This window comes from Gallus gallus, chromosome 1 (assembly GCF_016699485.2).
Source record: "Gallus gallus isolate bGalGal1 chromosome 1, bGalGal1.mat.broiler.GRCg7b, whole genome shotgun sequence".
Taxonomy (NCBI): Eukaryota; Metazoa; Chordata; class Aves; order Galliformes; family Phasianidae; genus Gallus; species Gallus gallus.
The window spans coordinates 66981807-66999616 of NC_052532.1; the positions used below are offsets into that span (position 1 = coordinate 66981807).

Sequence of the window (17810 nt, forward strand, 5' to 3'; positions counted from 1 at the left end):
TTTTCCCAGCTTTACTAGCACTTGTACATTTTAGACAGTATTGATCAGGCTGAATTTAAATAACATGACACTTCCAACAGGAAAGAATTGGGGATAGAGTGTGCAATGTGGGATAGAGTGAAAAGTCTAGATGATTAGTCTCATCTTCTCAATAAATTACACAGTTCCCTAGTCTGTTTCATCACTTCAAGCTAGCTTTAGAACTGTTAGTTCAGAGTGCTGCAGAAAGGACTGTGGTAGGACAAGCAAACATATTTGCCCTGTACACAGTAATCAACAAAAAATGGTTTAACAAGATGTATCAATCAGAATGGAGTATTAAACCAGTAATTCATAATTAAAGCCTGATGTTGATGTGTTCTGAGTGCTTCTCAAGACATTTAGAGTGGCCTTTCATCACACTATCTATTGAGAAAGAGGAGGACCTTATCATTTCTTGGGAGTTGTTCAACTCCTCTTTACTTTACAAAACAGCTCTGTCAGCTTGGGTGGCAGAGAGTAAAACACAGTCTTAGAAAATGAGTAGGCATCATAACCATCACCTGAGTTTTCCATGAAGCTCTGGTGGAAACCAACACCATTTCATTTCCCCGTCTGTGCTCCTCTGTCAACCAAACCTGAATTATCCAGTGTTTTTTGTCAGCAAGCTCATATTTACTAATAATCCCATTAGTCATTCTCTGTAGTTTGAGTTCAGTATGTTCCAGGATAAAATAGAGCAGCTATCCACATAACTTACCACAAAGTAGCACAGTTGGATCAGTAAGCAATTTCAGTGACCTTTACTGTTTGTCATCTGATAGGATAAAAGTGTAAAACAGCCCAGAAGAGGAGCTGGAGGTGGATGAAAAGATACAGATTAAGCATGTCAGATTTTCCATTAGGAGAACAGGAGTTTTGCTGCCAGGAAGGCAGACGGGCAGAATACTCAGTGAATCTTTGCTCCTCCCCACGTCATTGCTGTTACCACTTCTTGCTTTGTGGAGGTTGCTACATTTATAAGCTGTGCGGTGAGAAATGAAGTATCGACAGGAAAAGGCAATAAATAGATAAATAAATAAATAAATAAATCTGTTTCTGGCGGAATAAGGATTACAGGTGCTTCATGGCAGAGCCCTGAAACTTTGAAATATAAGAACTTTCCATGATAAAACAGGAGATAAGCTGATGAATCAAGTTTGGCAATTTCTTTCAAGTGATGGTATTGAACAGACAGTAGAACGTGAAACAGGGAAATGTCTTCCACCTGACTGTAGGCCAGATTCAAAAGTATTGTAAGCCATCACGAATGTGTTTTCTTTCTATCAACAGAGACTTTGCCTATACCATGCTTCTGCCATTATGTGCCTTCACTTTCAGGTGCTCTGACATTTTTGCACTGATTTTTAAACATGACAGGCATTACATGGGAGAGACAAGTGACACTGGAGGTGACACCACTTATTTTTGTAATTCAGAAACGATCTATAGGGATTGTTGACTACATGGGATCTATTCCCTTATTGCAGCTGGCTAAAATGCTTAGGCAGTTCATGGCTAGCTGAGAAAACAGCTGAGCAGAGTAGCTGAGAAGTATTGATCCACAAATCAATCTACAGCCTCCTAGTAAACAGTGAAACCTTACATACATCACCCATGTCAAACATTCTAGAAGCTGTCCAGGTAATTTCTGCCTGGCCTGAAAGAGCCTTGGCAGAAGGTATGGGTCCTTAGGGAAGAGCTTGTAACACGATGTTTGGCAAAGACATAAGGAGAAACAGCCTGGGGTTGAGGGAAGGGGTGGGAAAGAGGAGTTTAATGCTTCATCCTTTTGTGTATGTGTATAATGTGTTGTAATATAACAACTTTGCTCTTGGCAGGCATGAATCCAGGTTTAAACAACGTATGCTGGAACTAACAGATACGAACAACATTGCCTACTTATTTCTTTCGGCTGCCAACATATGGCTGGAGGTCAGGATGGTACGTTCAGCTTAGTCCCAGCCATGGTTTTGAAACCTTGGAAGCAAACAGAGACTTAGCCTGATATAGAGGAGAAGACAGTAACGGGAATTAATCTCGCATTGAGATTATACACACTGATACTTAAAATAGATCGGGATTGTTTATGTTAAACACATAGGGTTTTTTTTCAGCTTTCTTGGCCAGTAGTAAGATATGAGCCTCCCTCATCTTTTGCTGGTGTGATGTCTACTGTCTGAAGAGAGTGCAGGAACAAACATTTACATAACTTGAAATAAGGCTTTCTCTACTACTGTGCAGCAACTGCAGACCTGCCCCTGTAACAGCTACCTTCAAAGCAGAATGTGGCTTTTAAGTAATTTTGTGAGCTGTGCAATCAGTTAGCCAGGGCTGTTACAGGCACCACGGTGTCTCCCCAGCGACAGGCTTAATCCCACAGCTGTGATTTAGAGGCTCTGTTTGCTGTGCCCTTACTTCTGCTGTGAGCCCATACTGTGTGTAATGTACAGAACTGTTCAGTGTCACAAAAGACGTAGCAGAGCTTGGCTTCAACTTAAAAATGAATGACTCCTATCCACAGCACAGCCAGTGGCAGTGAGACAGGCTTCTGTTTTTTTATAGGGGTTCTCCAATGATAGCGTGTGAGGAACTTCAGTGATTGGCATGAGGGCAAGCAAAATCACTGTGTTTCCATTATATATCTGATACTAAAAGAGCAGTGAATGAACAGAGCTGTGATTTGATTTTGCCAGACACAAATAGTAAAAGGCATGATTCATACTCACATCAAGGGTGTTATCCTCACCTTCACTGGTAGAGCAACAAAGTTGTGCTCCATTTCGTAAGATGTCAGAGCTTCCCCTTGTGCACGAAGCTATTAGCATGTGAGATCATGCTGAACTTGTTTCCACATCAAAGACAGCTAAATAACAGAGCTGCATCCAATCCTGGAATAAGCTGTGGCAATGCCCATTAATGTCTCAGTCTCAAACTTGCATATGTGCAGAGTGAAATTGATCCAAGAATATGCATTGCTTCATCATAGCATCAGAAATAATGTGGTCTTACCAAGGAGTGGTTCATTTATCTCTGCCTAATGGTGCAGTGGTACTAATATCACTCAGAGCTTCGGTGAGGATCAGTAGCAACTTATCCCAGCTGTTCATGAAGACCCAAGAGCACTCTACTTCTATTTCCTTGCAGTTAAGTTAGAGTCTGTCATCCGGTCATCGACACTTCCTAGATAGATGAACAACAAAGCCCTCATTTCAAATCTCTGAGGGAAAGACTCCAGGCAGGACGTTATCAAATAGAAGGGAAAAAATGGATGGAAAATGCTAACTTTGTAATCCAAAGTAAATATCATGCAGGGAACAGTGGGAGAGTGGGAACGCCAGCAGTCCCATGAATCAGTCACCTTGATGACTGCATGAGACCACTGTGTATCTGGCATTCACTTCAAAATGGAGATACACATCAAGAAAATTGGCTGAAGCTTGTGCAAAGCCTATGAGAAGTCAGGTCTGTCCAGTTCAACCTCCACAGCAATTTCTGCAAGAGTAAGAATTAATAGACCAGATGCAGCCCCACAACTACACTGTTCTAATGCTTTGAGCCACTGCTACCAAGAAGCAAATGGTGTTTTGCTGCAGGCTATGAGCATATGGCAGGCTTAGGGATGTCTTCCTCATGCACGGTGTCCCAGTACATAATGTAGACACTTTATGCCTGTCTGCCCAAAAAACATATGCATTACTTGTATAAATCCTGCCAAAACCCTTCATGGACTGATACTTCTATTTTGGAAGGTAAACGCATGTTTGAGAAGATGTGAGAGAGTGGAGAGGAGTGGAATTGATTCACTTTAAAGGTTGTAATTAAGGATCTTATGCCATTCTTACGATTTCTTTTCACACTCTCATTACATTTTTTTATACCTCCTCTTCTGGGAGAAGCTACATGGAGACACCCCAGCCCAACTGGATTTGCAGAAAATACTGGCCCATTTCATTTGTGTCCAGCAAGCTCCTGTAGGCTGTTTTGGACACAAAAAAATCCTAATCTTTTCCAGGAAAAACAACCCAGATTTAAGGACTAGGTGTAATTACAGAAATAATTCTCAGTAAATTGAATGTGCTGTGCAACAGAAGAAATGTTATTATCAGTGCATTTTAATGTTGTCTAGAATCTTTCTCTCTCCCTCTGTCTCATTTTAGGATTATCTTGGTGCTTGCATAGTTCTTACTGCAGCTATCACTTCCATCACCGAAGGGCCAGACTCGGGGCTTGTGGGGCTAGGTCTTCTGTATGCTCTGACGGTAGGTACCAAAGCACAAGAACTTTGAGACCCATGTATTCATTTTATGGTAATTTAAAAAATACATATACATGATTATCTTCCAGCCTTCTTAACTGTGGAAAAACAAAACAAAACAAAACAAAACAAAAAAACAATCTTGCAAATAATGGATTCAAGCCAAAGTTGAGAGAGTTCAGAGCAACTTGGACTTGCTTCAGATTTTATGAGCCAATTAAAAAAACACAACCATTCCCAGGCCCTGCGTGCTCCCAAGCAGAGCAGAAAAATGTGAAATGCGTAAGAGGACCTGCTGTGCACTCTGTTTTGCACAAGACAGTGTTGGTTGCACTTGTACATGGCAGAACCTGCCAGACGCTGCTACCTCACAGGCTGTCATAGCCTTGGTAATGTTTAACCAAAGAACAATGTAATCATGGCTGAAGGAGCTGAAATGCTAATTCTGCCTTTGGATGGAATCTACTCACATGCCCAATATTATTCATCCAATTCTGTACTCAGATGCCCGATATTATTCATCCAATTCTGAATGAATGTGGAGATTGGGATCTTTAAGGCTAGTAGGCATGGTCCATCATGACAAGCAGCAGTAGGAAAGAGGAGGTGGGGTTAGGAAAGACAAGATTTTGGTGGCATGGTAACAAATTCATTTTAACCATATTGTGAGCAATTTAAGGTGAATCACGGAAGAGTCCCTCAGCATAGTGGGCAGCAAAAGAGGCTGAGAGTGCATTATCGACATGGCATGACTACTGTCATCACAGAGAGCAAAAATATAATTGAATTCACCAAAAGAGTGGGGATAAAAACAGGATGAGGATGGTGGTAGGAAGAATTTTTGAAATTGTGGTTGGCATGGCACAAAGCTGGCTGCTTTATGCACTAGTGGGTGGAAGGTGGTGTCATACAGAGGGTATGGGTATGGGTCTAGCACCACGATTTGGCTTGCCCAATGGTTGCAGCAGATGATTCCTGGCAGCTGCCTTAGGGTGGCCTTAGATACCCTTTGAGCCACTGTTAATCACTGTGAGCATCTGCCAGCAACTGAGAATCTGTCTCAGACTTTCAGCTTCATTCTGAAAACATTCCTGGTAATCCTGCTTCATTAGCAGAGATCTGGAAGCGCCAAGATGTCTGCATTGCCTTGGCTACTTTATACTTAATCTGTGTTTGCAAACAGATCATTAGCGCAAATTAGCCGTTTGCTGAAGTCTGACAGAGCAGACCGTGCTCTAGCCAAAGAGTGGGAACCTGTCTCTCTCCTCCCTCACAATAGCACTAGTGAAACTGTGGATGCAGCTGGATCACTGCCTGTCTCCTGACAGGTTTTGTATCATTTCTCTTTGGAGCTAAGAGAGGGATGATGTTTGGACCTGGATAAGGGCAAGCTTTGCAGCAACATGGTGTTTATAGTAGGCGTTCAGAAGCTTACTCTCTTCCCTTGTATAAACACTGCCAACGCTATTGCACAGCTGTGATGAAGGCTGAAGCTATGGGCAGGGCCTTCGAGATGCCAGACTCTTTTATCAAATCTGACAGGACTATGATTGTAGATACATTTCTGAATCAAAAGCTGGACAGAGATGTGTGTTTCTGAACGACAAATAACTCATCACTCGTCAGCAAGACAATCAACTAAATCCTCTAAATTCACAACAAATTTTATTGTTGACTCAGTGAAAAATGTTTACTGTATGCCTATTGCATCTGTATAAGGTAAGTAGAAAAGGAATGAAGCTGTGTGATTTATTCATAATAAACATCTTATTTGGCAGATTTAACAAGCAAATAAGTGACAAAACTTTTCTCCAAGTGTATTTGTTTGTAGGGTGTCCTCATTAACTGAACTTTCTAAACCCTTATTTGGGTACCTAAGTGGCTCAATTTTTAAAGGTGCTTGACTATCAACAGTTTCTAATAAGACCAGTTTTTCTTATTTTATACAGACTTCTACATAGAGACTTAGGAACATATGTTTAGGAAATTGTTTTACAATTATGTGCCTTGAATAGTCCGTCCTCACTAGGAGTCAGCTTCTCTAAGCTACTGGGTATTGTTCAATAATTAATTATCAGCAGTTGCTTACTTTTATCAAATCCTGTTTGATTACAACTACAAGTACTAAGCACTAAGAATGAAATACCAGTGAATTGATAACACATTTTTTCTTATATATTTCTATAAAAAAAAAAACAACCACATTTTCCACAGAGATAAATGAATCATCTAAACATACACAGAAGGAAACAGAATTTAAATGATCATCAAATTCTTTTCAATATACTTGCAAACAGTCAACTTTCTTAATCTTTAGTGAGGCTTTGAAAGATTAGAAACTGCAGCATTTACAAACAGTGCTGCCAATTTTGATTTCTTCTGTGTCTGTGTGTTTAAAGAAAGTGCCTTTCAGTACTAGGGAACAAGTGACTCTCCTACTCAGTCACAGCTTCACACTGAGAGTACGATGCTTCCATCCTTCTCCTCCAAAAAAGAAGAATGAGAATACCAAGCAGTAAATTAATATGTCAGGGTTGTTGTTTGTGTTTGGGTATGACTGGTCTGTTACATATGTGATGCTGTTGCACTGAGTCTAGGACTGTTGTAATATCAGTAATTGAGCCACTGTGCATGTTCAGGCCAAAGACTTTCAGATATTTATCTGACTTTTACTCACAAACATATAGATGCACAGACAGAAATCTGAACCCTATCCCTTTTCTCTTTTTGTGATATAGATAACCAACTATTTGAACTGGGTGGTGAGGAATCTGGCTGATCTGGAGGTGCAGATGGGTGCTGTAAAAAAAGTGCACAGCTTCCTGAACATGGAGTCAGAGAACTATGATGGCTACTTGGGTACTGCACTCTAAATTTTTGTGGTTTGTTTTGGTATTTTTTTATGTGTGGCTTATTTTTTCTCCAGGATTGTTAAAGCAAGGTATATTTGGTCATGCAAGATACATTGATCTCCTTGGCCAAAATCTCTTCTCACTGGCATGGAGGAACACCCACTGATTTGAACGACAATGGCAGACAAAAGCAGCCATAAGACATATAGACCAGTGCCTGTCAACAGAAATCAAAATGCAGGGATACAGAGCATGACACTGAAGTACAGTCAGAATGGTCCAGGGCAAAACATCTGTGTAGCTAATCCATAAATGAAAAGACAGATGAAAACTAGAAATGCATTAAAATCCCTTGCTTCCAAATGCGTGATCTTTGCAGCAACTGGGGGCTACAAGACAAAGGCATGGTGGTAGTCAGACCTCAGCAACTCTTCCCTGCACCATTTGCTACTATTTGTTCTCCAGATATTTCAGATTGGCTTTCATTTTTTTAGAAGTGCAGTGATGAAAAAGCTTGCAGGTCAGCAAGCTTCCTTGACAACCAAACTCCTTAGTCAAGACAAAACCTATCTACGTATTTGCAAATCAGGATGACATACAGGCTGTGATAATGTCAGCAGCTCAAGTTGTCATGCAATAACAACATCCTTCCTTGCACTCTCCTTCCTCTGCCGGTTACTGACCTCAGAGCACGTTTACGCTGCACTGACCTTTTCTGTCTGCTTTGCTTCTCCCCGTTTCATTGCCAAGAGCTCCTTAGGCATTCACCCTCTCATCTTAGGTGTCGTGATCGGGAAGTCAAGTGCTAACATGACCATCAGGCAGTCCTGAAATCCCCTGGGAAACAGCCCAAGCACGCCCCCCTAGTAGAAGGCATTCCTTTACCCAGCATGTATTTGGTATGGCTTCTCAAGTGGTTTCATGAAAGTGCCCAGAAAGAGGGAGGGAAAAAGAAACTGTCATGAAAAGTGACCTTCTGATAGCATTTGTTTTGTTTTGTTCTGCTGTAACCATTCCAGATGCTTCTCAAGTCCCAAAAGACTGGCCCCAAGAGGGGGAAATCAAGATCGAAAATTTGTGTGTGCGATATGAAAACAACCTGAAGCCTGTTCTCAAACATGTTAAGGCTTATATTAAACCAGGACAAAAGGTACTGTACTATTACATATGATCCTCCTTCTGGAGCATGTCCTTCTTTATTTTGTTTTCTAACATAGCAGAAGAGCAAGACTAATGACAATTTGCAGTGACAGTTACATGGACATGGGTCAAGAAACACATTGAGGGCATCATTTATTGGCCGAGGTCCATTTTCCTTCTTAGACACACATCTCTTTCCATGTCCACCCCCACTGCACAGAGTGAATGTAGTTGGTGAGATGAGATTAGATGAACACTAAAGAGGAGCTGAGAAAGCACACAAGAACATATTAAATTTCAGCATATAGTGTCATTGAAGCCCAGATCAAGAACTCTGGCATTTGAAAAATCCTCCTGGGACAAATGTTTCCAATGATTATTTTGCCAAAGGAAACTATTTTGTTTAAGCATTTTTGCCTAAATATCCCAATATACCTCAAAATCTGTTGTTATGTTAAATTTCAGCTACTGGATTGTTATAAAATGTTCAAATGAAAGTAATATTAAATTTTACATTGCCCCATGAATTGATTCAAAAGCAGAAATAATGAAATTCTATATGAACCAAACAAAACATATTTTTCCCCCATGGTTAAAATTGCATTTATTCTGAGGACAATACTAACATTGCAGAAATTGGATTTTACACTGTAAAAGACAAATTTGAAAGACAATTGCTCCGCCAGGTATATATGTTTAAGTTCCCTGTCCAATCAGGACATCATTCAGGATGTATACGTGCAAACCCATTGCATACAAATGAGGAACGCCACTGCGTGCAAATTAAAGACATCATAATGCCCTGCTGTGAAATAAATAGTACTCTTTTTTTATCAACTTGAAAATACCTAGCTTTTACTATGTGACTGATAGGATTGTTTATTAGGACAAGTGGGAATTTCTATCACATGCTACATGAGTTCTTCTGTGCACAGAAGAGAACAGAGAGTGTGCTTGCCACAGTCTTCTGTTTTTATCCTAGTGTCTGCCACTGGCCATTGGGGAGGACCTTTCTTCTCACTAGGACAGCAGTCCAGTCCAGCTTTCCTAGGACTGCAAGTCTGACTTACAGCTGCCTTTTATACAGAACATCTTGTTTTCTTTTGCAGGTTGGGATCTGTGGTCGTACTGGCAGCGGCAAGTCATCCCTGTCTTTAGCATTCTTCAGAATGGTGGACATATTTGATGGTTAGTTTTCACTGGAGTATGTTGTCACTCCTGACCCACTCCCTTCTTATTTCTTCAGAGAAAGCAAGGACACTTTTTGACAGTTTACGTCTTATCTCCCTGTCTCAGAAGATACTCAATTAGAGTGGGGCTTGTTGTGCCTCATCACTCAAAGTACAAAGTGTCCTATTATGAGCAGCACTTGGTTCTTCCAGGAAACATTATGTACAGATTATACTTCCACATTTAAAAAGAAAAAAATATATTTTATTTTTGGCATTTGCTCTAACAAAACAATATGCCATTTTTGAGATAAGAGGGAAAATATGCAACTCTCTAGAGCTCTAAATTTCTCCCTAAAGAATAACTGCATTAACTTGTTATAACTGTGATAATATTAGTGGAGGAGAAATGAACTCAACAAATCCATTCCCTTGATAATTATTTTTTACTTTATAGCATTTTCCCACAACTACATCAGAAACCGAATAAAGGTTCTGGAAACTTTTTGCTATGTTTCCACTCCTGCAGCATTTCACTCGCCTATCTAATTAACTGGTATGCAGCAATATGCACCCTGCCTGCGTTTATAATACAGATACATGTGAACTGTTGCAGATGTATGGAAAACTACTGGAAATCTGCCTTTTTTTTTTTTTTTTTTTTTTTTAAACAAAGATTTCCATGTTTCTAATTTGGTCATTGTGCATCAAATGTTTGCTAGGGAAATCCCAGTAAGATGTGGGAGGATAAGTAATAGTAATGCTTGCTTTTGTTGTGGTTCTGTGCCTGTATGTATCTATGGCAATAGGTTTCTGATTCATGACTGGGGATCCTGGATATATAAATAGTGCAAACAGTTATATTTGTGCCCAACTTTCAGTTTCTTTCTACTTTAATCTTCCTTCTATATCTTTTCTTTGTTCCTTCTGTGTCCCTGATTTTTCCCAATGGGAATGCCTAAGTCTTTTCTAACTGACCTCCGTTTGTCCTTTGTGCACAACCCTCTCTACGTCTCAGCTCAATCCATATTTAGTTTCTAAGCTGGCTCACTTCTGAGTGGAGTCCTGGTTCTTAAAAAATTGCATGACAAGATTTTGAGTAAATTTACTGAAGCCAAGATTTCATTCACGGTATCCACTCTGGTTCCATATGTCTTTGTTATTTCTTAAAATTTTTGTATGTTCCATGTTATTCCCCTATTTTCACTTCTTTATTTAGTGCTTTCCCTTTCTTGCCCTCTCTTTGAACCACCTATCTGTCTTGCTTGAGTACTTCTCGTTACTTTCCTGGTTTCCCAACTCCTCTCTACTTTTTCCTAAAAGTCTCCTGTCCCTGGCTTCTATCACAAATACATTACCTTGCTCCCACAGCATGCCACGGTAATATTTATCACAGAGTAGCCTACAAAATGCAGTATCACAAAATCTTGGAATTACAAAGTGCCACACACGCAGCTTTGAAAATCCATGTATTTGCCAGTTTGTGGTTAGGTTCTCCCTAACAAGTGAACATACTGTAGACACCTCCCAGGGCTGCATGCAGCCACTCCATGGAGTAATCCACAGGGAAAAGGAAGAGTTGAGCCTGATGAAAAATACCCCTTACAGTATCCTCATTCAATTTCTTCTGGACCATTGCTTCCCCATATACAAAGAAGGGAAGTTTCTATGTCCAGGGGAAGTCACTGAGTATGGTAGTTCCTGATTTTAATTTGAGGAGCCAAGGGAAGAGCTTCCTTCTACCCTTCCCACTTTCTTCTACTTATGGAGAATCCATCCCCAGTTTCTCTGGTATGTTTCTCCAGTCTCTCTGAATATCTGCAATTGCCACAGCTAGCACACCATAAGTCAGATTTTCAGATGAGATCCATATGCTCTTTGACCTGGAGTAGTGAATAGAAATGGAAAGATCTTACTTTACTAAGTCTCTCAGCTGTTACAACAACTTCTTGTATGGGAATGAACTACTGGTTTAAGGAGTGATTAATGTGACTGCTTCCAGTAATCTTATGCTGAAAGAACAGAATGTAGCTAGTTCAAAACCAAATATTCAAGTAAAACTGATATGTAAGAACCACCGTGAATGGTATTAAAATGCCTTGGAAGTTTTATAGATATCCTTTTTTTTTTTTTTTCCCTGATCTGCCTCATGTTAATAAATTTATGTTGTCCTACTCAGCCTTGAGTTCCAAAGAGATTTTTGGCTCCTGGTGTATTGACTGTAGAAAAATACATGTATTATGCAAAAGAAATAAGCACAGAGATTACAGACCTCCTGCTACTGTTAAAGTCAAGAACAGAGGAAGATACAGAATGTGGCTAATTGCTGTTGCTCTTGTTCTCATTCTGGCTGTAAACATTAGGTTGCCTCGTAATAAATTATCCTTCCACTGCTGCTATTATTCACATAACACAGAAGCCACTAATTTCCTTTAAAGGAATTTGGGGGGAAGAAAAGAAATATGGAAAGGCAGCACTGTCACCAAAAGGCTGGATTCTCTCTGGGTTGTGTTTCTACATGCATTTACCTCCTCCATGTTAGTAAGGACACTGAGAGAATGCAGAGGCACGCTGTCTCATCATCTGGAGCCCAGCCTGAAGTATCTGCTTTATCTTTCTGCCTGCTATCTCATTATGCAATTCCCTCATATGCCCTCTGCTCGTTGTTTTAAACAGGGAGGATAGTGATTGATGGAATAGACATCAGCAAATTGCCTCTTCACACTCTCCGTTCCCGACTCTCCATTATCCTCCAGGATCCAATACTGTTCAGTGGTTCCATCCGGTAGGTGTATGCAGAAAGAGCAGCAGTGTATCTGTGATGGGTGATGTGGGCAGGAAGGGATGGAAAAGGGAAAAAGCCTTCCTAGATCACTGCAATCTAGCCACAGTCCGTCCATGGGGAATTAAGTGAAGTACACAGTTCCACTTTGTTCCTTTGCAGAAGGCCTTCATGAATTGTAACTGTAGTGACAAGACTCCTATTTTGTTTTTCTTTGCAGCTTCAATTTGGATCCAGAATGCAAGTGCACTGATGATACACTCTGGGAAGCTCTGGAGATTGCTCAGCTGAAGAACATGGTCAAATCATTGCCAGGAGGCCTTGGTATGTCCAAGTCACTAGGAATAAAGGTCAATAACAGCATTATACATGCATAAATGTGTGCACATTCAAATAGTTACATGAGATCTTACATTCTGAACCATCATGTAGGAGTTGACAGGTACCTCATGAATATTCTGTCTCTATGCCAGAGCAAGTGACTTTACTAAAAACCTGAACAAGAGTCTGGTTTTCCACTCATTGCAGAAAAACCCTGTGGCACCTCAACATGATAGATGGGTGACTTGTCAGAAAAGAGTTGTGAAAAAGAGTTTCTACTTCTGTCCCTTCAGCAGAATCTTGCTTGGCCAGCAGAACTGTAGCTCTTATCTTGAACACAAAGCATTTTCCTTTTCATTTATGATCTGGTTCATCAAGAAAGCTTGTCTATTTCCTTCTATAATGTGTGTATCATATTACTAAGATATTATCTTGTATCCTACCAGTTTTAACTATTTGGGTCATTTGCTTAACTATATTGGCTTTTCCAGGGATTTTGCTTCACACTGGAATAGTGCACAGAGCTTTCATGATGACTTCTCAAAATCACTGTGTTCTGATTTTACTAATTGGTTTTTATTATAGATGCAATGGTAACAGAAGGAGGAGAGAACTTCAGTGTAGGGCAAAGACAGCTCTTCTGCCTGGCCCGGGCCTTTGTTCGCAAGAGCAGCATTCTTATCATGGATGAAGCCACAGCATCTATAGACATGGCCACAGTGAGTATAGCAATTTGCTCCATTGCCACATGGATCTACTGGGAGAAGAGGCATCATCTTACCCAAAAGTCAGACATGAGATCTATTTAGCAGAGAAAACTGTCAGTTTTTTTGCCTTTGCCAGTTGTTTCTGTTGATGTGTTTGGGGTTTGATTATTACTGTGAGAGGAAAAAAGGAATAAAAGTAATATTTTAGAGAGTCTGCTTTTACCTGTGCAGCATTTCATTGCTGGGAGTCTGGTTCACAGATGAAGGGTGGTGTGGAATATGAGTCTGTCTTCTTTGATCTTTGAAGACACATAACAAAGTAAAATATAGGAGGGTTAAATAACTGAGGTAAGCCTTTTGTTTTGTAGGAAAATATTTTGCAGAAGGTCGTGATGACTGCCTTTGCAGACCGCACAGTTGTAACAATAGCGGTAAGTACTAACGCTAGCAGATGCTCTGTTCTTATTTCTCAAGCAGTTATTCTTGACTTTCACCAGCTAAACATCACTATGAAAGCAAGGTAAAACTAAAACCCAGAGTCAGAATATTCCCAGATATTGCAACAGGATAAGACACATACTGTCAACCTGAAATTTTGCACTAAGTGATATCTTGCAGGTGGGCCAAACAAAAGCACTGAGATCTAAAGGACTGTATGGGGAACTTCAGCATCTTCATTGCCTCCAAGAAAATTTACAGTTATTCTCATTAACAAATTGAAACCAAAGCCATGGGCTAAACAATTACTGAAAGTTGCTTCAAAAGAGAGATAAATATGTGTTTCAACAGCTGTTTCATTTGCTTTGTCTGGAATGCAGTCCTGTGGTTGGAGATTAGAGTTATGTCTCCTGGAGTCTGGTTTCAAGACTGTCAGTGACTAGTTTATGTAGATGAATGACTTAACCCAGGCCCATTTACAACAGGCTGCAAGATTCAGCCTGTTGAATCTTGCAGCTAAGATTCTTAGCTGCTAACTAAATGCTAACGGTAAGCTTCTTCCTTTCCAGTTAAATGCCATTCAGACATCCAGTATTGTCATTCTCACTGAAATTTCACTTTACCTTACCTTTGCCTTTCCAAACTCGATGTCTCAAGCAAAATGGCATATATTAATATTTAGCTTTCCTTGCACAGCTGACTTCATTTCCTTCTGCTCTTCACTCACGGCTGCTCCTTCCTTCACCCACCTGTTATTCTTCTCTTTTTTCCAGCATCGTGTATCTCACATCTTGGACGCCAATATTGTCCTAGTCCTTTCTGATGGCTTTCTAGTTGAATGTGACACTGCCTCAAACTTACTCCTCAAGGAGGACGGCCTGTTCACCACTTTGGTGAAGACTCACAAGTAGACACTCTCAGTCCACACTGTTCACAAGACTTCTGACTATTTGGTAGTTATTTTTACCTCTTCAGTTTCCTTTCATTCTGCTTCCTTTCTACTGCGCAGCTTCTGAGATGACAGTGTAAGAACGTTTTTATTGTGCGGCTTCTGGATTTGTTTGATTTCTTCACTATTTACATGAATTACATTTAACAAAAGCCTGGACATGCAACTAACACTGAATCTATGATGCTAAACAAATCCATTCCTTGAATTAATCCCTAAATTTCAGCCTCTATAGTGAAATATCTTACTTCTAGAACTAGTCCTATCTGTACCTGACTGGCCAATTCTTAGTAATACATTCCTGTACCAAATCACTGCATCTTGCAACTGGCTCTCTTTAAGATTTATGACTATGAGTAAGCCTTCATATCATCCCCAATTGCCATTTCTTAATGTGGATTTTAGAAAACTATTCTTTGATTTCTGGCTTGCTTGTGCCCTAACTTGCTATCATCAGTCTTGTAAGTCTGTGCTAGGAGAGTTGAATTTTGGGTGGTCCTTTGGGGAGCCAGGTGTTGGACTTGATCCTTCTGAGTACCTTCCAACTCAGGATATTCTATGATTTCATGATTCTATAATATTTACATTGCATTTACATAGAGTCTGAAATCAGACTCTACCTCCTGTTACCTATAGGACCAACCTATTCCCTCCAGCAAGCACCACTTTAATCTTGGAGGGAGCTAACTGATCTGCAGAAGGAAACAACCTAGGGGTGTCCTAATATGCCTGCAGCATGAGCAGGCAGGGTACACAACCAAGGAGTGGAGCAGGATGCCATGCCACCTGACAATGCAGGCATACCCAGGATGTTTCTCGCCTGTATTTCCTTAAGGGGAAGATATCTTTCAGTGATGCTGGAGGATCTCTTCCAAAAGCTGTCTTGTTCATAACAGCAATTAGCTGACCAAAAATGAAGCATGTGCATGCGTAAGTGGTTTCAGGCCAGGTGCCAGGGGCTGTGAAGTAATTTGAGATCTCTTCAGATTAAAGATATAGTACAAGGACCTACTCCAAATACCACTGTAAATGAAGAAAGCCTTTTATCAAATTCATACACCTTGGATTAGGCCCATTAATGAACTGCAATGAGAATTATCATAATTAAAACTTCTGTATGCTTTTCTTTATGGCAGCATCGAGTCCACACTATCCTAACGGCAGACCTGGTCATTGTCATGAAGCGAGGGAACATTTTAGAATATGATACGCCTGAGAACCTGCTTTCTCAAGAGGACGGCATCTTTGCTTCATTTGTCCGGGCTGACATGTGAAGAATCACACGATGTACTTTAAAAGCTTATTTTTAAACAAACGAAAGGCATATTTTTTAATTCAGTGTAAGATCACTTTCACCTTCTTTTTTCAGAGCTTCTTCTTTATTCACACTTCCATCTCCCAAAATAATAAATCCCATCGCAATGCACGTATTTCTCAAAGCAGTACAAATGTCACTTAATTCAAAAGCCATTAAACTTCATGCTCACACGCACACACAAACACTCACACACAGGCAGAAGTTTTGATTTCCTGGAAATCTGGCATTTTTTCTTAGACTCAGTGACTTTATTTTCTTTTGTAGAGTGCAAAAAAAATGCAGCACTCTTACAAGCTGCATATGTTATTCTGGAACCAAGGATAAAATCGTGCCGTTTGTCAAGGAAGCAAGAGACCCCCAGAAGAATGCTATCCCCAGAGGGGAAAAGTTAAAAGACAACAAATCTAAACCCATAACTCTTGGGGCAATCTGCTGCATTCCAAAGGCATAAACTTTGCTCTTCAAGTTATAGGGGATGAGCAGTGAATGAGGGAAAGGAAATTCATTAGAAATAGGGAAACTCTTCCTGCCATTCACATTAGTTCACACACTGTAGTTGGCACAGTATTGCTTTTTCTATGCAATGGTAACTTACCGCTACAGTCAGTTCCTACATCCATATTTGTCCTACAGAATTCTTTGAACCAAAGACACGAATCATCTTGGAATTCTGCATGCTTTGATAGGCTTATAGAGGAATACATTTTGTACAGTATCTTAAGACTTTGTATTTGTATTGAAATTAATCTGAATGTATAAAGTTGATATTAATCGATCTTTTGAAAAGTTTCCACTAAAATATTCTACTTAAAATGCTGTGTAATCAGCCAACCACTAACTGTTCTGTACGTCTTAAGCCCTTCAAATTATTTTTTATGTTGGAACAATGATTTCTGCATCGTCAAGATGTTAGGTCACTTATATTCGTATTTACCTCATACGGCTTTGAAAACTTGGCTAATGCACAGGGCTAGATTCTGAATCATGATAATTGCCCTGTAGAAAATAAATATGAGTTTCACAGACATTCTTTCAAAGGCAGAGCTTGAAATGTCCGCTTCAATCGTAATATTCAATGTGATCTTATCTGTCTATTTTTATGAGGTTTAGAATGAACATGAAGTGCACTTAAGCTTATTGCTAGTGTAATGAAAACAATACCTGGCAAAAGAAAAGCAAGACTTGAAATTCAGATTGCATTTAGTCTGATGATACGATGGTTTATCTCTTTTTTTCATCTTATTCAGAATAAAATCTTCGTGATACAACTAAACACAAAACTCAGCTTGGAGCATTATAATAGGGAAAGTACTTCTGTGATTTCCCTACAGAACTGCTGTGAAGAGTTATTGCTCTCTTCTCCATTAATACCCTGTGTTGACCTCTGTCTTACAAAGAAAATAAAAAAATAAAGCAGATGTTTACAGTGGAAAAGCACGCTGTTACGCAGATTTCGGAGCAAAGCGGCCAGCATCAGTCTTGATTTAATTTCATTGTCTTCGGGGAAAAATTAATTGGATTCACTGTTGTCAGTTTCAGTCAGTATGAAGTAGAAATAACTTTGTTTATCCGCATAACTTTGATGATGATGCAGTCCTGATTTATTTTAAGTGGTGCTAATCGGTTCAATGAAATGCTGTTTTACATTATATTAAGTGGCTTTGAGGGGCTGGGATCGCGTCAGGCATCCTAAATAACTTAAAAGGGCCCCCAAATTAATTCTTCTTTCCTCTTACATTTGTCCCAAAGGCAGCACGGAGGTAAGAATCCCCTCCTTTGCTCATTCATCCCCCCTTCTATCCATCCCATCCCTATGGAGCTTATCAAACACTGCTATTTCAATATGTAGAAAAGAAAA

At 39.9% G+C, this 17810-nt stretch overlaps 1 protein-coding gene across 10 annotated transcripts in view; it reads left to right on the forward strand.

The window, feature by feature from the left end:
• The window catches only part of ABCC9 (ATP binding cassette subfamily C member 9), a 75166-nt gene extending 57780 nt beyond the window's left edge, over positions 1-17386 (forward strand). For 9 of the 10 annotated variants that reach the window (XM_015291589.4, XM_015291598.4, XM_040705632.2 and 6 more), the window contains 11 exons: positions 1860-1962; positions 4179-4280; positions 7015-7135; positions 8148-8278; positions 9378-9456; positions 12114-12222; positions 12440-12543; positions 13126-13259; positions 13616-13678; positions 14459-14638; positions 15771-15949. In XM_015291589.4, coding sequence (XP_015147075.2) covers positions 1860-1962; positions 4179-4280; positions 7015-7135; positions 8148-8278; positions 9378-9456; positions 12114-12222; positions 12440-12543; positions 13126-13259; positions 13616-13678; positions 14459-14596 — 1084 coding nt within the window. In that variant the 3' untranslated portion in view covers positions 14597-14638; positions 15771-15949. Of the gene's footprint in view, positions 1-1859; positions 1963-4178; positions 4281-7014; positions 7136-8147; positions 8279-9377; positions 9457-12113; positions 12223-12439; positions 12544-13125; positions 13260-13615; positions 13679-14458; positions 14639-15770 lie in introns of all 10 variants that reach the window. The other variant, XM_015291558.4, reaches the window with a different exon arrangement.
• Positions 17387-17810: the final 424 nt, after the last annotated feature.